The following is a 23829-nucleotide window of genomic DNA, read 5'->3' as shown; positions in this document are numbered from 1 at the left end:
GATTAGAAGTTTCACACTGTGGCTTATAGATAAAAATAATTTCAAAAAGTGATTTTTAAGTGTCTCCCCCCACCCCGATAATGTGTAGTTGGAGGGGAGTGATCTGTGCAACCAGCACAAGCCTAGCACTAGCCCTAGAGCTGCAGCACACTGATGTTCCCTGTTGTCAGTGTATCAGGCCTGGCACATAATAAAAGCTTGTACGCAACCTGGGCTTCCTCCTGTGAGGGCTTTTGCAACTCATCTGGCCAACAGGATGTCCTTAAACCACTTCTTTTAAAAAAGCAGCATGAAGAGCAGAGGAGATGCCACATGGTCATTGCTTCCCTAGCTTGCGAGCAGTTTTTACTGTAAGTAATGGAAACAAAATTGAGGAGAGGTCTGTGCTGCAAGTCAGTCACTGCGTCCAGGGGCCATAGGACATTCCGTGTGGCACCAGGCTGTGTACCCGCTGCTGTGCCAGCACAAGAGCTGAGTTTGTGGGGTCATGGGGAGAGAAGGAGAGTGGCTGCACAATGCAGGGTGGGGGGAGCCTTTGGGGTGGCTGGAGGGCCAGGGTGGAGGAGTTGGGGTGTGGTGACAGGGTTGTCTTGGAGTTACCTTGCAGCCAAGATTCACAGCTGGGGAAGAAGGAAGCAGCCTGCATTGCCCTGTGTACTGGTTTCCTGTATGTATGGCCAAAAATAGCCTGCTTGACTCAGAAAAATCCCTGTACTATGTATTTCTGGAAACTGGAAGAGAGTACACTGAGGCAGGATTGTGAAGTGTTTGTTCTGGTTTTCTGTTCCCCTTTTCATTTGATGGTGACTGCTGAAGCAGGAATGGTAGGGGACAACAGCCATGTGGTGTCATCTAGGGTGCTGCTCTTATGTTCTTCTAAAACAAAGAGCTGAGTTCGAGCCCCAGCCTGCTCTTGGCAATGCCACCTGCCAGACATTAGATAACAGAGCAAAATACCTTTTTCCCAGCATTTTTTTTCTGGAAACTGAAAGTGAAGTGTACTGCCTTTGTGTCCCACCTGTTCCAGCCTCCACTTAGCCAACAAAGAAGGAGAGGGGCTGCAAAGTGTGAGCTGCTTTTCAGTGTGGTGTGAGGTCAGGCCTCTGGCATGCTTAGAGGGGAAATGGAAGTGACGGGTAGGAAGGAGAAGGGAAGCAAAAAGGGTGGAATGGGGTCGAAGGAAAGACAGCGTGCAAAGGTCTTGTTCTGTGACACCAGGGAGAGGAAGATGATCAGGGATTTGGTCATGTGGATGTTTCCAAAGGCAATTTCAATTGTCTGGGACAGAGTCACTCCTCTGATGTAGCACACTGAAATATACAGACATATATTTCTCCAAATGTGTCAAAAAAGGAACAGTTTTCCCTCTTCTCCCTCCCCGACAGCAATTGCATAGCAATCATATGTTAGGCACTGTTCCAAACTTTTTGCTTACAGTTGATTTGAAGCCATGTGTATTAGATTTTCACACATTTGTAGACATGACAGATACCATTGGTGGGGGGAACGTTTTAAACCAAAGCCTTTATAATTAGAATAAGGAGGAGTGTACAGGCAGGCTTTCATTGTGTGTTGTGTGCGCTTCGAAGCCTGTAGTGACTCGGAGAAGGCATGTAACTTGCCTGAGATGGCACAGGTACTTGGCAAGGAAGGGGCTTGAGCCTCACATTGCTGGACAGAGGGATAGGAGGCTCACTGGGGCTGGCAAAGAGCTGGGACCACATGGTTTCTGATCTGGTTGGAATGAGGCTTCTTGTGTTCAACCCATGGTTCAGAGCTGCATTCCTAATTAGCAAGGTGTTATATAACTTTTAACATTACCTATCCTATATACAATGCAAGACCAATATATTTGAAATCAAGGAAAAGTTTTAGTATCTCCCTAAATATGGATCTTTGAGCCTTTCCTGAAATGTTAATTCATCGTGATTCTTATCATCCAGACCTGAACTCTCTCATATAAGGTAACGTAGCTCCTATCTGGGCGGTGACTCTCTAAAATCCTGTCCAAAGTAACACTGTTGGTGTTACTAGCCTCTTGTGATGAAATAAGCTCGTCTGCTCTGTGAGTCTGTCATGGTGAATTGCACAGTGGTTTCTCTGCCTGGAATGGGAGAGAGGGTTTATGTGGGAAGATGCTAAGAGAACTAAGAGCATGCAAGTTATTTTGTGTGAGCCTCAGATGCAGAGTGAGCACATCACTAAGCCCAAGTGAAAGTACGTGTCCTCCCCGACATCCTGACTGTGTCATCTAGCATAGGCTTCATAGATCAGCCAATCCTTAATGAATGTGGCCAGAAGAGGGCTTTGAGGCACTGAAAAAGAGCCTGGGCTGACTCTCAAATGGAAAACATAAGCCACAATGTAATAGTTTTAGTGGTGGTTTGCTTTCTGTAATAACTCCTGGGTAGTATTGTTTTGAAACCAAATATCGCAAACACAACCGGATGAAGCTCTTTTACTTGGAGTTCATTTTAGAGTGAAAGTCAGTTGATGACACAGATGTTGATAACTCTCAGGTTGGCTTAGGAGTGTCCTTCAGAGAATTATTTTTCCCCTAAATATTATCTTAAATATGTGGTGGGTTTTGTTTGTTTGTTTGTTTTTCTAAGACACAAAAGGATCCAGAGAAGTAAACTTTACTGGGATAGAACAGTCCATCTCAAGCTAGTTCTTCCTGCAACATGGAAAATTTAGCAGACTCTGTGATCTGACAGCAAGACCATGCTATGGCAGCCAGTTTTCTATGGTTCAGGCATCCATTGAACATTTTGTCCTGCTTCTTCACTTGTTGTTCTCTCTCTCCCTTGGCCGGCTCTGAAAACAAACAAGTGCTTTACACCTGGTGCCCTCATGCTTGGCCCTCTGTATGAACCTGTGATTTTTTTTTTTTTTTGATATTTTTTTCCTTCAGTTTGATATGGGGCTCTCTCCCTTTTCACTTGAAATCTCTGCTGTGGGTTGTTTGCGATGATCAGGACTAGTAATATGCAACACAGCAGCTCGCTCTGAAGGATCTCACAAAAGAGCTTCCAGGCGGGACATGCCCATTGGAGTTCAGCAAGTGAGATACACAGCAAAAAGTACCTGCAATGAAAGAACCATGACAAATTCACCTTGGGTTTTTTTTTGTTTGGTTGTTTTTTTTTTCCCCTCCCTTCACCATCTTGCACTCAATTCTTTCTACTCCTTTCTACCATCTGGTTTTCCCTGGGCCGAGTGAGTCACGCTTTCCAGTCCCGCCTGCCCTCTTTCTCTGCCTGAATCAGCTTCTCTCAGGGAATTGTTACTTGCTCCACTGGCAGCTATTTTTGTCTTTAGTTGTCTCTTCCTTTTAATGGGTTATTTGCTTTCTGCTCCACCTTTTTCATTTTTGCCCCATGTATTTGTATTTTTATTATTTGTTTCTGCTGTGTCTCAATTTTGCCTTTGTCGTGATCAATAAAAATAGAAAAAGAAAAGTTATTTTATGGAAAAAAGATAGTGTCTTAAACAGCTGATAAAAACCCTCAAGCTACAGTAACAAGCAGATATTGCAATTATTTTACATTGTTGTAAAATGTGTCCAGTATATGTATATCTTCCAATTCCAACAGTTTCGTATCTGCTGTTTGCAACATACTTTCTATACATCAACAAATTTCTTCTTGATGTCCTGTTGTCCCAGTTCTTCTGTGCACCAAATATTGCTACAAGTAGATATTTTCATTTCTGACTGAAGCCATGACTTTTAATCCTGCCATGCCACACATCAGCTGTTTGGCCTTGGTGTTGTTACTCTGCCCTTCTGTACCTCTGTTTGTTTCTTTACACCTGAGCTGCCCTAATTTAAGAGGCAGCAACACCTGGGGAGAAAGGGATGGACAAACTGGATGAGCTGAGTGGTACTCCAAGTGCTGCTCCTACCAACTGTGATGCTGGGACATCTGTGACTCTCTGGGGTTGCAGCCCATTCTCTTTGCTAAAAGAGGTCTTGGTACCTTTGTGAAGGCACCCAGAGGTGTCACACATCCCCACAGCTGCCGGCTTTGCTTCACAGTTGCTTTGGGAGAGAGCAGGGTGAGGGTCTGGCCAGGGCACTGCCCTGCCATGTGTTTGGCAAGACTGAGGGCACTGTGGACCTTCAGTAAACAAACAATCAGATATTAGCCTGGTCTGGAACAAATTGCCCTTATTTCAAAGGAAAATATTGAGCCCATCAAGATTATCAGTTGAAGGCGTTCCAGCGCTACAATACATCCGCGAACAGGAAGATGGAGCCCACGCAGTGTTTCCTGCCTGCAGGGGCAAGGTTTCACAATGATCACCTTTGAAAGGAGGTGTTCCCTCCTACCTCCCTCTGGCTCAGCTTGCTGAGGCAGGGTGAGGGTAAAGCCTGAGGGGTTTTTGTTTGTTTTTAGCATCGATGTTCCAGTGCAGGAGGCACTGCGGATGCAGTGGGCAGGATGATAAGTTGTTCAGTGTTTTTATCTTGTTGGTGCCAGCCACTTGGAACTGTATAGGTTAACTGCACTCAGGAGGGGGTAACAAAAAGCGCTGAAGCCAGAGGGACGTTTGCTCTGAGATTTGAGTGTCCTGTCCTTGCTCACCATGTTAGGTAAGTGTGGTGAATCCTGGCCTGTGCCACTGCTGAAAGGAGAAGAAAAGGGAGTATGATTCAGATAGATCTGCTCACCTTTTAGGAAGATCCTGGAAACTTCTTCCATGCTGGAGGTTATCATATCTACTGCATCCAGGTGATTATTCTACATCTGATATATCTCTGACTAAGGGGAGTACTTATTTTCCTTATATTAATTTTTGTTTTCCTCCTTTCCAGCCCCACCTCCTTTTAAATCAGGCTGCTGATTGTATGGCGCTTTCAAGCTGACACGAGCCCCTCTGAAACTCGTTCATTCTGACCTTTCTGGCAGCAAAATCCCCCTGAAATCCAGGCAGTTGCCAAGGAGAGGCGTTTGCCCTGTTTCACCTCCCAAAGGCTGGAGCTGTTTTTTGATTTTTCTATGGGAAATGGCCTCTCTCTTGCTTCCTATGCAGCCACTACACAGGCACCTGCTTGTCCAGGTTACCCTGTCATGCTAAGACATAAAAGGATTATGAGATGCAGCTTGACAGCTTGCAGCCATCCATGCAGGAGGAGAACCTGACCCAATCAGGAAAGAAACCCTGCCATGTTGTACTCCACATGTTTCTCTTTGCCCCTTTGTTGTACATCCGTTTCTCACTATTCTTGCTGTGAAACTTGCTTCAGCTTCTTCTAGACCCTTTTTTGGCAGCATTACGCCAGCCTGGGGTTTCCTGCCAGCCTCTTTGGCAGGGGAATGTCCCTGCCAGTGCTTACCCCGCCTGGGAAATTCCACCACGCAGAAAAAGTCCAGCGAGCCACGCTCATACCACCCTTCTCCTCCACCCTGCCATTTCCTCTCACATGTCACAACATTCCCTCACCGCCCCGGTTAACCAGGGCTGAAAGATAAGTGGTGTGTGACCCGCTGCAATAAAAAGAGTCCTGTGGGTACTCAGCCTGGAACTGTAATAAACTTGGGGAGGGTTGTTCAGGGCATCTATTGTGTGTGTGTGTGACCAGAAAGCAAGAGTAAGCAGGAGTTTTGTGAGGGAGGGGGGGAAAAAAGTTTCCTCTCTGCTGTTTCTCTGTTTCATATCATTAAACCTCAGAGGAACTTTTCAGTCATTCACCATTCACTCAGATGTGGCCATAAGGGACGATCGGTTGCCAGTGGGGTGCAGAGAATTGGCTTGTTTTCCGCAGAGCTAATTCCAACTTAATTCCTCCGACATGAAGGTACTCCATTTTATTCACTTTATTGCTTAAAGTCTGCAATTGGTTGGAACAATATTGGCTTCTCATTTTTTGACTTAAAACAGCATTGCAAGTGGCTTGTACTGTAACTTTCTGTGTGTATTTTGGCGTTGGGTATGGAAGAATGGCTGGCTTTTGGGAAGGTAATGGGTAATAACCAAGTGTGAAGAAACCACAATGAATGGTGGGATTTTTGAAAGCCCACAATGGATTTAGGGACAAAATACCTCTAAATAGGTTACCTGTTTCGGGAAATTCTCTCTTTAAACAACCTGTTTTTTTCAGGGGAGGATATAGTGGCTTTCCAGAGGATGGATGGATGGATGGATGGATGGATGGAAAGATAAGCTCTGAGAGCACTGGATGGAAGAAACATTGTTGGTGAAAGAGAGTGTTTTACATAATCGTGATTACAGTTTTTTTTCTGGCAGCTCATCAGTAATTTTGGAATAGCAGAGCATCATCAGCATACAAGCCTGCCAGCTTCAATAGGATCAGAGTAAATTGTCATGGTGCAGTGTGAGACAACACAGGGAAACATAAAAATAGGGGTCTATGCCTACTATCTTGTAATTTAGCAAAAGATCTGTGGGAATGAAAAGTAGTAAGTTTAATGAACTTGAAGTTCACTTTAAAATTTTTTATGCTAAGGGGTTTGTTAAACCAAACCATAAACTTATTTTCATCATCTGGTGAGGGTTTCTCTGGCTTACCACATGAGGCTGATTATGCAGCACCCTGGTTCATTATCCGTGCCTGTATCTGGCAGGCAGGGAAGGCAGCTCAGCACTAAGCTTCTTGTAGGGCATGAAATGTGGTTTGGATTTTAGACCCCCAAAATTTGGGGGCATGTTTGTACCATGACATCATCAGAGACTTGTGTGTGGCTGGGGAGGAGTAGCTTGGAATTATTTCAGATGGAAGCTGGGACATCATGACTTGCCTGGAGGCACATGGGGATTAGAGAAAGGGTGATACCCAGGGCTCTCCCTCAGCCACACAGGGTGCTCATCAGTCAGGGACAAATGTCACCTGAGGACACTGGCAAGAAGGCACATATTTCTGCTCCAAATGAAACTCTAGTATCAGCTTGATTCCCGAGGCAAGTGATTTCTTTTTGTTGAGCTAGACCTTTTATCAACCTTCTTTACAGCAAGCCACGTGTTTCCCATTGCATTTCATGGCAGTGGATAGGAGGAGGGTGTGTGTGGGGAGGAAATGCCCTCTGGCTCTGGGTGCCAGCGGACAGGCAGCATCAGAATTTCCTTTCCCCCACCCTTGGGTTGCCCTGAGCATCAGGGTGGTGGGCGCAGCCCCATCCTGCCCCTTGGCTCTGCCTCCTGCCACAGCCCAGATGGGCTGACCTGGTTTTGCTTCTCACCTCAGGCTTTTGGGGACAGCAAAACTAAATCCTGATGGTGCTGCTGAGAAAGCCCTGTGTGACTTTTTGTGTTCCCAGTCACAAGCTCCTGAGACAAAACATGCAAGGTGGAACGAAGAGCTGCCTTCACTCTTGCTTTCTTAAGAAATTGGCAGGAAATTGGAAGGAAACGTAACCATCCAAGGGCTAGCTTCTGTGACGAGTGGCGTCCTGTTAGACAGGATGCGTCTGGCTGTAGTTGATGTCTTTTCCTGGCTGAGAACTGGAGGAGGGAGCCAAGGCCTGGGAACAGAGCTTTGTACTGTGCCCCACCAAATCAAAGGGTTCATTTTCAACTTCCTTGATGTTTTATGCTAACTCATGCATGATTTATGTATTATAGTAAATTTGTCATTACTTTCATGGATTTCTTTCTAAATGTGCAGCATCTGGCTGTTACGTCTGCAGAAGCAAGAAAGAACATGGTAGTAGTATTCTTTCTGTTATATTAATATCCTTAATGCAGACATAGGGCATCTGTGGTTGAGTTACATGTGGCAGTAAATTCTGAACCATAGATCGAGTGATGCTGCCCACGTTGAAGATGACTGTACACATTTAACTGAAGATAAAAGCTGTCCTATTATATGCAACTCATCTCAAGCACCAGGAAAGTTTTGTACTGATGCTTGGAAGCAACCTATTGTTTTCCCTACCATAATAAAATTTTATGTGGCTGCCTTGGTTTAGGTGCTTTTTAAAATGAGAAAATTTCCTGTTTATTGAATTTTTGTCTGACTAATGGAGGACAGCTCTACAGCTGAGTCTCAGGACTTTCCTAAGATCAGACAGCCATGTGTTTAGAAAGCTGGGATTTCTCTGTGAATGGAAGTCTGAATTGAAGGCATTTAAACTCTATAAACTGGAAAACACAGTGAAATAAGATCAAGACATAAGATGAGGGAATTCACTCTAATTCACTTTGCAGTGTTGACATGGTACAAGTGTCTTCTACTGTGGTTGTCTTATTTCTGCCCGGGCTTTCCTGCACGCCAATCTGTGCAGCACTGAGCTGAGGATGCGCTCAGAGGCTGTGTAGGATTGTTCATATCGATGCTGAGGCTTCCTGCAGGTGTTAATCCTGCTACACAATCACAGCATGGGTGATCTCCATGAGTGCTGCCAGTGTGCCTTGGGTTTCTGGACTGGCCAACACAGTTAGATATGCTGTGTAGTAGATGTGACAGGTTTTCTGTGTCCAAGAAGTGGGTAAGTTTTCAAAATCTGCCTGGACAATGTTTTTGAGTGGAAAAAACGTGTGTTTGGGAAGCCTGGATGTCTGGCAACCTTAACCTTAGATAGGTTATCCATTACTACACATAAATGGAGAGGCTGGAAAAGCAGGGTTCTGGGTAGATTGCAATTTGAAAAATAATATTTTTCTGGGTTGATCTGACCGAGATAAAGCTGTTTTTCCTCTTGTTCCTGTACTAAAGAGTTCAGTGGCAAGGCTGCATTGGGACAGCTCCACAGTCTGTGCTAGAAAGTGATTTTGTTTTACAGGTAGTTGAAGTGTTTTTTGTTTGTGGAAGGGAAGAAGACTGAAACAGAAGTCCACCAGAGCTGTGGCAACAGTATAGGCTTCTATATCTGACAGCAGAAAATAAAATTAATGCGGGCTTAGAATAACAATTTTTGGCCCAAGTTGGTCACCTGAGTTAAGAGGAAAAAGGTCCTCAACATGAGTCACAAGGAAAACCAATGTTCACCCCTTTAAACCTCCACTGAGAGTCCTGAACAGTGCTGAGAAACTGCACTAACTCCCTACCTAACATCAAAACAAGAAAAGTATTTCCAGGGAAGAACATCCGCTATTTACCTCATCTATGTACACACAGTGTCCTTAACAAGTGACATATGATGTTGCCCTTTGCTATGGGGAAATGGCCTTCTGCTCCTCGTTTACATGCTGTGACATCAGCGGTTGCGTGTATTTCTCAGCCATGCATTCCTACTGCAAGGCATTAACGAACTAATGAGATATGTGAGCTTATGAGGAAAAATTACCAATTGGGGCAGTGAGTACATTGAGAGGAATGTCCACAAACTCAAGGTGTACATACAAGGGAGCTGTTTACTTGTACAGAAATCAGATCTACTTAGCCAGCTTTGTAACACTTGCTGTGTTCGAGGTTTCTTTTCCTTCATACTGACTTCAGCTGCTTCATGTACACAGTGTGAAAGGATCTACTTAGGAGCAACCTACTTTTTTATTTATTAATTTATTTTTAAATATCAAACAACCTGTGAGTAAAAAAGCAGAATTGAGGGCATTCTTTGGATCAAAAGAGCAAGCCCCAAAAGTTATATGTTAAATAAACAGTCTGAGTTTTCCTTTAATATGAAGAATTATACATGCCCCCTTTTGAAGTTCAGACTAATCCCAGAATGTCAGTCTTGGAGACCAACATCTGGGAAGAATGTAGCAATACAAGTGTAGCAAAGAGGGAAGAAACACTGAATCCTCTGTACTGGTTCCTAGAGGAAAAAAGTGTCATGGACCGTTTCCAACCTACTGACGTGCAGTCTCCTAAACCGTTAAAGCAGACACAGGTATTGATTCCGAACTGCCTCTAGGAGTGCAATAGTTACTAAGCTTTTACCTCTGTTTTTCTCGATGCTGTTCTACAAGGGGTTTGCATGCTGTGTGAAAATGCTGCTGGCGTCAGAGGAGTGGTTGCAGAGCTCACACACCTTGACTTGCAGTCTGCAGCAGGAGGCTAATTACACCTGTTGGAGAATAAGGAGTATTTGACATCCATGCAGCAAATATTCACTTGCATTAAGCAACTGGATTGTAAATTACTATTTTTATTTCCAGTTTAAGAAATAGCACAAAAGTTCTACTGCTCCAGAAATGTGTTGCAAAAGCAAGTGCTTGTTACTAGTATTTTGTGCTCTGCCACTTTACCAAGAGGCTGAACCTTGCCCACACTTCTGCCTAGGAGATGGCCTGAAGAGAGATGTTTATTCTGCTCCCACACCCACTGAACCATGGGCTGCTTGAGAGTTGGCACGCTCCTCACTCGCGCTTAGGAGGGACTGCGTGCCTGGCAGGGTGACTACGTGCAGCTCTACAGGGAAGGCAAAGCTCCACTTGCTGGCCTTGATTTACTTATTTATGTATGTATTTATTTAAAGCCTACATCTCCTAAAACATTCACACCAGTACATGCCCCAGGGACCAAGCAGTGCAGGCATGCTGATACTGTAAAGGCTGGCCCTTTCCTTGCAACAGACCAGCCACAGCCATGCAGGGTAATAACACTTTGCCTTGGTCTCTTCTGAACCCCATGTGGGCCCTCCAGGGTGCATCTTCTGTTCATTGGTTTGGGTGTTTTACTTTCCAGCCGTTGCATGTGTGACCTGAAACTACAGCTTCAAGAGGATTTTCTGAGGGGGAGAGGATGTAGGATGCCTTTTTGGAGAGCAAGCTAGAGGGAGACAACTGGCAGTCTTGCCCATGCTGCGTTAGGGAGCTGACCTGGAGCAAACCATGCCCAAAGGAGCTAGTTTCTTTCATCAGTGACCCAAGAACTGAGCTCACGTAAGAGCACTGTTACCAATCCTGGTATCAGGACATGAGGGTAAATTGTTCGACCATATGGAGGTAGGGACTAGTTATAGTACATCAGGAATTAGATCGGCAGTGATCACTTACACACAAAGCTACAGGAGTTGGCACAGCATGTTGGGAAGATGTACTTGCAAGCATAAACAATTGTCTGCCCAAGCTTTGCAGCTCAGATTTTTCTGAGCTGAGAGTGCTCAACCTGTCTGCCTGGTATCCCCTCTGCTGCCTTACAATGTCAGACTCCCTCAGTCTGAGTTTGTGATAATGCTATTGAAATACTGTTCTCAGTACGAGAGTCCAGATATGAGAGAAAATACCATGGTTCCAAATAGAAAGGGTGTTGGAAACATGGAAGTCTGTTTTAACAGAAAAACTCCAAAACACTGAGCAAGATCCTTGATTTTGCTTTGAATTAGTGCAGTAGCTCTACTGTTTCTGTGTAGAAAGGACACAGTTACTGGAGGCCTACTGCAGAGGGAAGCCCTGCACGGCAGGTCCAGCTCATCTTTGTGTTTGCTCTGATTAGGATAGCAAAAGGGAGACACATGACCTAGATTAGCCTAGCTGGTGGTGAAAGTCTAAGGTGTTGTGTTTTAGCCTCTCTGACTTTTGCAACAAGACAGCTACCCAGCAAGTGCAAGCTTTGAGAGAACAGGGTTTTTGTTGTAGTTGCTCTTAACTGAGTTTTCAGATCCCTTCAAAGTAACTCATGGCTGTGCAGAAGTCACACTCTCAACATCTGTTTTGGTTAATCAAGTATATCGACATAACCTAAACCAAGGGTGGTTAGCTTTAATTCCACAATATTTGTCTAGGTTGTGCTCTGAAGAGGGGGAAGGAACAGAGTCTTCGGAAACAAAACACATTTTCTTATTTTTGCAGTGATCCGAGATTCCAAGACAATCACATTTCACTACCTCCAGAGGGAAATGAGAAAATTTTCAGGATAAATGTTGTTAATATTGGCCACTAGTTGGCATTATTGATACATCCCAGTACATGGAGGTGGTGCAATAAAAACCCAGCAAGGCAGCGCTCCAGGAGCTGAGGCATCCTCCTCTGTGCTTGCCTCACAGCCTTCTCCAGCTGTGGAGATTGATGGATTGTGCTGTGTCATAGCCTGGCCAAAGAAAGCTGCAACACCCTGGACACCACAGCCCCACAACGCCTTCCCAGCTGACCCCCTTTTTCCCCAGTTGATTGCTGTCTGCATGGACTGTGCCAGGTTTCCCATCAGGAGAAGAGGTGACAAGCACTTTTGGTCACCACCCTGCCTGGAAGGAACTTTCTTAGGCTGAAGGCGCCTCACAGGGTTTGGGTCACCACAGATGTTACGTAGTGTTTGGGCCAAAACCCAAATGCTCAAGGTCCACAGCATTAATAATTACAATTTGTAGATGTAGCAATAATTTACCAGTAACTTGCATAGAAGCGCTTTGAGAGCATGAGGCTTCTGGGAGCCAGCTCATCTTGTGCAACTGATGGGTGTGTGTATTTTTGAAAGAGCCCTTTGTTACAGAGCTCGGTGGAATTAGACTTGTCTTAATCTGCTTTGACTTGGAGTAGATTTATGCCAGAAGACCTGATAAATAAGATGTCGCTGATGAAACAAGTAAGAGTTGAGGTATCAGAGTGTTGCCCAAAGTGGATTTTCCTTGGTTAAAAGAGACCAAGTCAGAAGTCAGCCTTCGGGAGAGCAGGAACCTTGGAATAGAAGAGAAAAAGAAATTCCATACCCTCTTTAAGACAAAAACCTTATTAAATTGTTTTATAGAATAGTTTTCATTCATAAGTAGAGACTAATCTTCGATTAAACCCATTCCAAAATTGCTACTGAATAGCAAGGATAAAGGTGCCGTTTGTCCCTGTCTATGTGTGCTTTAGGGGCCTTTCGCAACACAGTAGGATTATGATGAGAAAAATACACTTTCTGTTTGAAATCCACTTTTCGTCTCAACATTTTTAAGGGAACTGCAGGCAACTATGATGCCCAATCTAATTTTCTGGATTATAGACTTCTCAGATTCACATTACCATTTGCTCATTAAAAGACAAGATCTATTTGCTGCAGTAGTTGGAGGCCTTCCTGGCTAGGTTACAACAGCTGGCTTTCCTGGCTACCTGGGAGGGATGCAAATGCAAAGGTTGATCAGTCAGATCTGCTTTTGGAAAGCTGGGTTGTAGGTCCTCCTATCAGCTACTGAGTGTGCAAAGAGCGTTCAGGGGCTGAAGGGTCTCTAAGCAGCAAGGTGTTTTTTAACAAGGAGAGACTTAGAAGTGTCTACCGGAGGCTAAGGTATCGTAACGGAGATCTAAGACTTGAAGAAAAGCAGAGAACCATCTCCTTGTGTGTTTAAAACATACAACCTGATTTCACAAACACTGACTTACATAAAGAGTGTTGTTTAATGAGGAAGAATGTGTGCTTGGGTGACAGCTGCTGATCAGGGAGCAAGTGAATTTTTACCTTTATTAGACTATGCTACTTCTGGTGCTACTTGGCATCTGATTTCATTTTATAGGCTACACTTGCAAATTATACTGTGACTGCGTAAATTCAATCTATGGTGCAAAACAACAGTCTTTTGAGTAGAAAACTGCCTGGCTAACTCCCAGTGAAACCCTTCTTTTACATGACAGTGGAAAAAATAATTGAGTAATATAAAGTAATTCTCTCCTGCCTCCTCACGGGCTGATTAATATAATTTCATGTTGCACCTGTCCCATGTATTTTAATACAATTAAAACATGTACAATAATCTAAATTGTAGACCTCCAATTTGCATAATATACTTCAGAAATACTGTGTTGCTTTACTACGTATTTTTTGGGGCAGCTGTGGTGCTAAAAACATCCTAATTGCAACCTCATGGACAAAAACACATGCACGTATTTTAGAAGACGGTGACCTCGGTGGAAACAAGGAAAGCAGAGATATTTGTTTGAAAACTAATAATCTGAGAAGTCTCCCCTGTAAATACGGGTATTAACTCAGCGGTGTTGCTAACAGTAATCACAGGCACACAGTTTCGCCCACTTTTTGTTTCGATATTGTGTTGCTTACCTGTTTCTCCCTGTCGGTCTTGACTGAGAGGCTTTGCCACCACAGCATGGTGCAATCTAAAACCAAAGTAACTTCTGTGTCTGCCCCCTGCCTACTACACACTCTGATGATAGAGAAAAAGAGATGACTCATCTCTTTGTGAATAACTGCTCACGTTCCCCTTCTCTCTGGGTGCTGCCTACTTGATTCACATGACCAAAAATCCCTGTTCTCTCAAGCCTGTAACCCCAGAGCTGAGACCTGGCAGGAGCAGAGTGAATGTTCCCATGCTGTCGCACTTGGGGTGAGGGTATGTGTGTGTGGGGATGTGAGCCTGCATCAGCAGTGGTGGGGGCCTGAGACCGATGCTTGTGGTTTCCATCTCTGCAGCTGCACAAGAGAGTGGAAATTTGGGGTTGCATGTGTTGCGAGTGGGGGCTGCGAAAGCTGTGGGAGGCATCCAGGGGTAATCTTGGAGGACAGTGTATGAGGTGGCATCCATCCCTATCCCTATCATCCCCATCCCTATCATCCCCCTCTCACCTCAACCCTATCCCCATAATCCCCATCCCCATCATCCCCATCCCACCCCAACCCTACCCCTGTCACTCCCATCCCCATCATCCCCAACACCATCTGCATCCCCATCCCACCCCATCATCCCCATCCCACCCCATCATCCCCATAACCTCCATTCCACTCCAACCCTATCCCCATCATCCCAATCCCCATCATCATCACCATCCCACCCCAACCCTATCCCCATCATCCCAATCCCCTTCATCCCCATCCCGTCCCACCCATCATTCCCACTCCGGCGGGGCCGCGGGGGCGCTGCCTAACGCCCGGGCTGGGGGAGTGCGGCGCTGCCGCCGGCCCCTCCCGTCCCTTGCCCCGCTTCCGGGGGGGCTGGGGCCCGGGCGGGGCGGGAACTAAACCCCGCCCACTTCGCCCCGCCCCGGGCGCGGCCACCTCCCGTCGCCCTTACGGGAAGCGCGGCCCCGCCCTACTCCAGCCCCGCCCCCGCGGGGGTGGGCGGAGCCTCTATATCCGCCGCCGCCAGCACCGCCGCCCCCCACTCTCCGCCGCGTCGCTTTCCGAGCCCTGGCCGTGCCCGCTCCCGCTCCACCGCCCGCCGCTCTCCTCCGCCGCCACCCGCTGCCCCGCGGCACCGCCATGATCGTGGAGAGCAGCCGCGACGTGGCGTCCGATGGCGGTGACGGCGGCGGCGCACTCAGCAGCCCCATCAACCTCGCCTACTTTTACGGGGCCTCGCCCCACTCCAGCGAGGGCAGCTGCTCCCCGGCGCACTCCGCCCCGGGCTCGCCGGGCTCCGACTCGGACCTCTCGGTGAGCAGCCGCGGCGGCGGCCGGAGGGATCCCCGGGGCGGTGCCCGCCCCGCGCTGCAAGGTACGGCGTGCCCCGGCGGCGGTCCCGGTCCCGGTCCCGGTCCCCTGCGCCCGCGGAGCGGCGGCCGGGGAGGGGGGGGCGCGGAGCCGCGGTTCCCACTCCGTCCCTACCGGGAGTGAAGCTGGTCGCGGACCCTTTTGGGCTTAAAAGCCCCCGAAGCGATGAAAAGCGGGAGCTCAGCGTCGGGCAGTAGCGTTTCGCTGGCGCTACGTGCCCCGCGCCCGGGGCATTTCCAGCCTTGCGGGAGCGGCCTGGGGGGGTCTCCGGGTGAGAAGGGGAGTCCCACGCCTGTGAGATTGCGGAGAGAGCATCGCCTCGGCTCTTGTCAGCGAAACCTGGGATTTAGGTTGTTTTTCACAAGCGTCCCCGCTTTTTTTTTTTCTTTTTTTTTTTTTAAGTCAAAACGGAGTCGGTGCCTTAAATTCGGGATTTGTTTTCATATCTCAACAGTTGACCAACACATGGCGGGTGGAAAGCAGCATAGAGGACCTTTCCAGGGGGTCCGTGTGAAGAACTCGGTGAAGGAGCTCCTGCTGCACTTCAGGAGCAGCAAACAGATGTCCTCGGGCTCCGCCACGGAGGAAGGCAAGGTAACCAGCATTTTTCAGCACTGACATAATTGCTTTCAATGGTTACTGAAGCTGGCAAAAAAAGGTGTGTGATAATGCTAGAAGCGAGTTTGCTGCTTTATCTGATGTGGATGGAGTCGGTGTTTTTCCTTTTCAATACGTAATTGGAGAACAGAGCTTGGGAAGAAATTAGTGAGAAGGTTTATTGTGGGAGAGGAGGCGCTTAAAAATGTCCTTACTAAGCTTTATTTTCTAAAGGGTGTTTGGTTAAAGATACGTTTGTGTTATGAAACCACAGAAACTCCCTGTTAACTTGAATGAGGTCATTCGCTGTAAGAATTGGGGAATCTTCTCTAAAGAGAATTGTTTGCCACGCTATTGTGCTGCTCTGTAAGGAGCACACAGTATAAAGACAGACCCCCTTCAGTCTGAAAAGATAGAAACCAAAAAAAAAAATAGGAATTTCCAAGAAGATTAAAGGGGATTTTTTTTTTTTCTGGATTAGTGTTTCTGAGTGTGTGTTTGCAAGTGCCCTAGATAAGTGGTGTTACAGGAAAATTTTTGCATAGAGATTTTCATGGCATTGAAGAAGTATGAAATTGACTGGCTTACTTATGTTTGAAAGGAAGTCCTCTGACCTCAGAAAGATCATTCTAGATTTTCTTGAGTTTTGTGGTATTGTAACAAATAGCTTAAAAAGCCTTAAGAAAAAGGGTGATTTTCATTTTAAGTTACGTACAAATCCTATCATTAATTAAAAACAATTACATTAGGGTTAGCCAATTGTGTACTATAATTCCTCTAAGGTATATCCTATGTTTATAGAAGCAAGTCTCTGTTTTTTTCTACTTGTCTATTTTTTTTTTAATTCCCTTGAAATAACATTATAATAATAGAATAATTTTTTTTTTTTTTTCTCAAAAGGCACAAGGAGGGCTGGTGAACTACGAGCAGTACACAGGTAAAAACTCCCTCTTTAAAAATATATTGCAATAAGATTTTAAAAGTTGGCTGTAAGAGTAACCTCCAAATGCATTCTAAATTTGTTTTTCTTTTCAGCAGAGCTGAAGAACATACTAGGTCACAGTGGCAAAAGAAAGGCTCCCGAGCTCCTTTCTGATGGACCTTCTTTCAAACGCCAAGCGAATGTTCACTCACACCTCCTGGTAAACTTGTAATTTATTTTTTTTACCTGTGCTTTTATTTTTTAGTTTGCTTTGTGTGATCAGAAACACCCAGACAAAAATTTTACCTCTAGCTTTCTGGGGCTTGTTTTTATTTTTATTTTTTCCTGACAGACACCACCACAGACGCCAACTTCTATGGATAACATGGAAGAGATGCATAAAAACGACCCAAAGTGTGACAGCAATTCCGATCTGCTTCAGAACATTATAAACATCAAGAACGAGTCGAGCCCCATCTCTCTGAACACGGTGCAGGTTAGCTGGTTGCACGCTGTCTCCAGTCACAGCTCGCCCAGTGAACAGTACCAGGAGAGCCCAGTAACACAGGCTTTCTCCTCACCCCAGAAGTACCAAGCATTCCAAGATCACACCTCCCAGCATATGCTTGATGCGCCACAGCATTACCAGTTCCCTCCGTCACAAAACCAGAGTTTGTCACAGAGCTATCCTTCGGATGCCTCTTTGGAGTACAGGCCATTTGCTGCCAGTGACCAGTCTCCTGGCTACCAGCAGAATACCTTTGAGAACCATGAACTGCAGTACTGCCAGCCGCAGAGCTTCTCCTCCCTCTTGAACGACTCTGAAGGCTCAGAGGGCATCTCTGCTCCCCTCCAGCCACTGGCCAGTGCCCACCAACAGGCTGATGTCAGCCCCCATACTCCACACTTCAGCTTGATTTCCAATAATGTCTGTGGCAGTCTGGAGCGCAGTGTCTCTTTGTCTACTTTGAATGTCTCTCTACCTGACCAAAACATTGCCAGAAGCACGACACAGCTGGGCAAGTCATTTTTTCAATGGCAAGTGGAGCAGGAGGAAAGCAAACTGGCTAATATCTCTCAGGACCAATTCCTTGCAAAAGACTCAGATGGAGACACGTGAGTGCTGTTTATCTCTGTGTTTCTGATGTGGAAGGTTGGGGAATGTTTGGGTTTTGGTGGGCCACAGGATTGTAATGGAAGCTGTTTATTATCAGTGTTTGTGTGTCATGAGTGCAGTGGTTTTGCTAATCAAATGAAACTCATGGTCTTGCTGATGGGCTCTGCACAAAGTTGTGGCACACTGAGTAGTTAAGGTGTTTGTCTAATTTCAGGTACTTATCATTAGACTTTTATCTTGTAAATGGGGAGAAAAAGATTCTAATTTAGATGCTTTTAATTTCCCTGGGAAGAAGGTGTTTGTATTCCTGGCTCAGTAACTCAGAGAAGGTCTGAAGCTGGCAATGCAACACCACTCTGATATGTTTGGATCTATGCTATGACTTGAGCTCCAATTTGTCTGGTAGTGTAACTGTTTCCCCTCTTTCCTGCAGCTTCCTTCACATTGCGGTTGCCCAGGGCAGACGAGCTCTCTCCTATGTTCTTGCAAGGAAGATGGCTGCCATGCACATGCTGGATATTAAAGAGCACAATGGCCAGGTGAGGTTCTCAAAAATCTTTGCACCTGCTTTGTGTACCTGAGTGCTTCTGCATGTCTGGACCTTGAGGAAGATGTGGTGAAAGGCTTATTTAATATTAACCCCAAGATTTAACCTGCATACTAATATTAACCTTGGGCTATTAATACTTCTTGGGATCACCTTGAGCTGGTAAAACTATGTGCTCTGCTTCATTTGTCCTGGCTTCCTGGTATTCATAATCACTGCTTAAATAATACCAGGTAGCTAGGCTTTTTATTTGTTTTAGTTGCTCTTTCCTGTTGGAGATCAGATGACTAATAGTTTGAATTTTCTTCTCAATGTTTGCAGAGTGCTTTCCAGGTTGCTGTGGCTGCCAATCAGCATCTCATTGTGCAGGACTTGGTTAGCTTGGGGGCTCAAGTCAACACCACAGACTGCTGGGGTAGAACACCCTTGCATGTTTGCGCTGAGAAGGGGCATGCCCAGGTCCTTCAGGTAAGAACCATGAAGGCGTAGCTCTGCCCTGACTGTTAGTGCTTATATTTCATATTAGTCCTCTTGGGGAAACTCTGAGAACACCACTCCTCACTTTCTTTCTCTGTGTAGCCTTGTGAATGTCTCAGGGCTCTACAGTAATGGCTTAAAGTGAAACTGAATTTCACATCAAAGTTCTCACCAGCATTTAAGTAATTTGGTGGAATCCTCTAGCTTAGGAAAAAAATAAGTCTCTTAATGCAATTATTTACTGCAAATTCGTTGCAGTGAGACTGTATACAAGTTGAGAAAGCAGTATGTGGTTTGGATAAGGCTTAAATGCATGCATCTTCGCACTTTTGTAGGCAATCCAAAAGGGAGCCATGGGAAGCAATCAGTATGTAGACCTTGAGGCAACAAACTATGATGGTGAGTTGTTAAAAGTTTATAATTTACAGAGTTACTGGATGTTATGTTTTATGGCTGCTGATGTGAATGTTATCCTGGGTTGAGAAGCAATAAAATTGAGTATATCTTTGCCAGGTTGAAATTTACATTTACAATTGAGATTACATTACAATTGGCATATCTGCCAGATAAAAACATGGTTAGTCTGTGCCTGTCAGGGCCTCTTCCCTCTTACATGTGATTACCGTGTTTGGTGTGCAGAGCGTAGGTGGTAATAGGTTGTTGAAAGCATGTGAGTGCCAGCAATACACTGGTGGATACAGCAACCAGTATCTCTGACACCAGAGAGCTGTTTTAATTGAACCGTTTTCCATGTAACAACTCTTTCTAAAGTATAATGTGTTAAAAATATATATATATATATGTATATATGTATATGTATATCAGAAACGGATTCTTTTGTCTGCTGGCTGAGAGCTCAGAGTAGGTTGCTACTTAACCACTCTGGCAATGGACAACCCAAATCCTGAGCCATTCAAGAACAATCACTGTCACAAATGTGGAACTGTCCCTGGCTTGACGGGGAGAGAAGTTCCTTTAACCACCCTTCAAACCAAGCAACCTGTCAATACTTGTATATTGCATTTGTTAATTAATGATGTATGTTGAGTTTTTATTATTTTTTTATGTTAAGGTTTGACAGCACTGCACTGTGCTGTTCTGGCCCATAATACTGTGCTGCATGAACTGCAAAACAGTCAGCCACCTCACTCCCCTGAGGTCCAGGAACTTCTGCTGAGAAACAAGAGCCTGGTAGAAACCATCAGGATTTTAATACAAATGGGAGCATCTGTTGAAGCAAAAGTAAGTACAGCAGCTCTATGTGAAGTGCCAGTTCCAGAGAGAAGGTGGAAGCAGAACATGTCCCTTTCTGCCACATCACATTTTAGCTTTATTACAAAGGAAGAAGACTAATTTGAAAGCCGCTCTACAGTTTGATTTGCCCAAGTGGAATGAGAATGCTGCATTTATTCAGAACAAGGTATTATCAATGCAAATGAACCATGGAGGAAAAGGGAGGTGATAGTCTAATTTCTGGATTAAGAATGATGCTATGCTGGCTGCAGCTGGTTGTGTCTTAAAATAAAGATATTTGGAGCACTCTGAGGTATCTGTAATAATAGGGTGTTGATGATACCTTGTTCTTGAACTGCAAATTCTAGTCAAAAAGTGCTTCCCTGTCCAATTTATGTCTGTGCAGGGTCAGATCGTTACTTAACTTAGTATAACATTTATTATTTTGGTTGTGTAAGCTCAAGTGCCAAATGAGATCTGGTCCACTGTTCATTACATATTTAAATATATGCTCAGATTGACGTTCAATTAATTGTAGTGCTAATATGTTTGCTCAACACTCTGCAGTTACTCTGCTTCCTGTTTTGTCTGCATCTATACCCTTGATAGGTTGAAGCACCTTCAGGGAAAACTAACAGTTCTTTTTTGATAGGATCGCAAAAGTGGTCGCACGGCTTTACATTTGGCAGCAGAAGAAGCGAACCTGGAGCTCATTCGTCTCTTTTTGGAGCTGCCCAACTGCCTCTCTTTTATCAATGCAAAGGTATGATGACTTTTCCAGAATGCAGATGTGATATGGGATGTGCACAAGTGTGGCACCACAAGTGTCCTGAACCTTGTGCCCCTGTCTTTTCTTCATGGAGTTACTTCTGTCTTCTCCAGGCTTACAATGGCAACACAGCACTGCATGTAGCGGCCAGCCTGCACTATCGGGTGAGCCAGCTGGATGCTGTGCGCCTGCTAATGCGAAAGGGAGCTGATCCAAGTGCCAGAAACTTGGAGAATGAGCAGCCAGTTCATCTGGTTCCTGATGGCCTTGTAGGAGAACAGGTAAACAAACAGCCCTCTTTCCACCTCCCCTGAAACAGACAAACAAAAGCAAACCAACCAAACAAAAATAACCCACCAAAACCAGCCCTCTCCTTTACTCCCATCTGTCCCAATCTACACAAAAGCCTTATTCCTCTACCAAAGTTTCCTTTGGGTTTTGAGTTGCAGCTTTTAAGGAAAAGATTGAGCAAATGCAGTTTAATTCAGGGATCTCTGGTTTTAATGTCAGGATCAGGCAGAATATACTAAGAACTAAAATTAGTTTTCACTTGTAGCTTTTACTTTTTCCATCTCAAAAGGTTTTCTTAGCCAGCTAGGTTTGTTCTTTGTAACCCTGCAACATACTGGAGATAATATCCCTTCTTTTGTTTGTCTCAGTGTGGCCCGAGATCATGCTTTTATTGCTCTTGTCATAGTTAGTAATGGCAGTTCTTAGGCCTGAGTAACAGATGAAGAAAATCCCCTTTTCCTAGGAACTATACAAATACATGATGAAAAATGACTTTTGACCCAAGCAGCTAATAACTTAAGCAAATGAGTAATTCTGTTGCCCTTCATTGGTTCAAATACTGTAAAGTTTGATCAGTTCTGGTGGAACTGAACTCAAACCTAGGCTTAGATAAATGAGGAATGCAGAACTGGGTCCAGGTTGTGGGTGTGTTTTGTTTTTTGTGTGGTTTTTTTTTTTTTCCTTCAGATTATGACTCATTTTAGGATGATGAACACTAATGTTTTGTGGTTTTGTGTTTTCCAGATAAGACGTATCCTAAAAGGCAAGGCGATTCAGCAGAGAGTGTCGCCATTTTAAGCTCCATGTTTCTTGGAGTTTAGCAACTCACACTCACTGTCAGTCAGGCAGTCCTAATGTATCTGTAAATAGACCATTTGCCCAGTGTGGGCAAATGTTAGTTGTTTCTGTGAAACAAAAGTATTTTGTTCACTATTATATAGTGGGTTATATAAGAGTTAAAAAAAAATAAAAAAACAAACAAAACTCAACAATCAAATTCGTCTGAGCAAACAGGAATGTTTCATTCCCAAATATGTGGAAGATTTGCCCGGATACCTGGATTTCATAGCGATGGCAAGACTGAGTTTATTTAAACAGCCATACAGATAACTTCCAAACAAGGACAATACTACAGGGAATATTTTTATTTAGAGAGGGATGATACATGTTAACATTACAGAGTTTTTTTTGTTGTGTTTTTAATAACACTTAAATATTAAGTGCAAGAGAAATCATATTTTTGAAGTTGAAAATTTATTTATGTAACTTTTTAGCTTTTTTCCAGTATCTTGTGCAGGATTGTATTTAGTCACTGGCATTATTGTACAGCTCTATAGTTCTAAGAATCTATTGATTGCTGGGAATGAACTGAAGGAACAAGTTCCTTGATATTGAACTTTCAAATTGCATATACAGTTTTAATACTATACTGGTGCGAATTGAGTAAAATCTGTTGTTTTGAAAGACTGAAAACTGAAAGGACAGTTAAGATAGACTGTCCTGAGCACTGATTTGTGCATGCTTTTGGAATTGTTAATAAAACATGAAAAGCCATGCTTCCTTAGAGGACTTGTAGCAGTTTTTCTTGTACCCAGTAGAGGTTTTCCTTTTGGTGGGACAATAGATTGAGTGAGAAAAGTTAAAGATTTTTATAGTGTATATAACTTTGCTGGACTTTAAGGAATGTGATCCTGATTCAGTGAAAGTATTTAGCATGGACTTTAACTATTGATGCATGCTGAAATCTCTCCATGTTAATTATAATAATTCAATATGTGTAAGCCCCACTTGTGTTAGTAGGACTTAAGCACATGCATAAGTAGTTTGCTTAACTGGGCTCTAGTTAATTCTAGAGATCTACTGTTTTTCACCTCCTAAACAGAGTTAGTCCATTTATGGTTTTACCTTATAGGTATAGTGGCTAGTCAAGTAATATTTGAAGCTAATGTTTTTCTATTTTTAATAATTATGGGTGTTAATGCAAAATGTATACTAATGATGCTGTATACTTGTGTTCTGTTGGAGAAAACTTCCTCCTATCACTTTCTGAATGATCCATGCTAGGCTGTAATCCAGTACTATGTTCTCTGTATGGTCTTTGCTCTTAAACTGTTTTTGCATCACAGGCAATTCTCTGCCATAACTGTTTAATTAGACTGATTGTGCTGTTTTGACAAAGTATGTCTTGTAGACAAGCTAAGTGAAGAAATCTGATATGTGGAGGCCTATTTGTGATGTATTTCTTGAAGGGTCTCATGTAACTTGTGTTTGAATAAACATGCTAATTACACTTTTATGCTTACTGTCTGTTACACAAATGATGAATTCAAGTTTGAGATAAAGCTGATTTAGCACAGTAATACTGTGAGACTGATGAAGGTCCATTTGTTAAGGATGAAATGCAATCTTTCCTGCTGTTTGTGCTTCCTCTTGATGCTGGTTTTGAAGCTGTTGCTTGTGTGTTTTGGGTACCATGCACCATGTGGTTGTGTTGCATGTGTATTCAGTAGATGTACACAAAATAGAGTTAATAGTCACCAGGTTGTCCAGATTGCAGGTAGTTACCTGAACACTTATCCCTGTATACTTGGACGAATGATACCAGTTCTCA

The 23829-nt window shown here is 44.3% G+C and overlaps 1 protein-coding gene across 3 annotated transcripts; it reads left to right on the top strand.

Moving 5' to 3' along the window:
• The first annotated feature begins 14921 nt into the window (after positions 1-14921).
• Positions 14922-23508, top strand: NFKBIZ (NFKB inhibitor zeta). Of its 3 annotated transcripts, none has more exons than XM_065061646.1 (12): positions 14922-15269; positions 15720-15859; positions 16763-16799; positions 16901-17004; positions 17137-17900; positions 18335-18440; positions 18770-18916; positions 19261-19324; positions 19998-20167; positions 20811-20921; positions 21041-21208; positions 21963-23508. In XM_065061646.1, exons 1-12 carry the CDS (start codon positions 15035-15037, stop codon positions 22014-22016), a joined length of 2100 nt encoding a protein of 699 aa, XP_064917718.1. In that variant the 5' UTR covers positions 14922-15034; the 3' UTR covers positions 22017-23508. The 3 variants fall into 3 exon arrangements, with proteins under 3 accessions (XP_064917718.1, XP_064917711.1, XP_064917725.1); XM_065061639.1 differs by having other exon boundaries at positions 16898-17004; XM_065061653.1 differs by having other exon boundaries at positions 15068-15208; positions 16898-17004.
• The last annotated feature ends 321 nt before the right edge of the window (positions 23509-23829 follow it).

Source organism: Columba livia, chromosome 1, assembly GCF_036013475.1.
Source record: "Columba livia isolate bColLiv1 breed racing homer chromosome 1, bColLiv1.pat.W.v2, whole genome shotgun sequence".
Lineage (NCBI taxonomy): Eukaryota > Metazoa > Chordata > Aves > Columbiformes > Columbidae > Columba > Columba livia.
The sequence above is the reverse complement of the archived record's forward strand: the minus strand, read 5'-3'. Positions and strand labels throughout refer to the sequence as shown.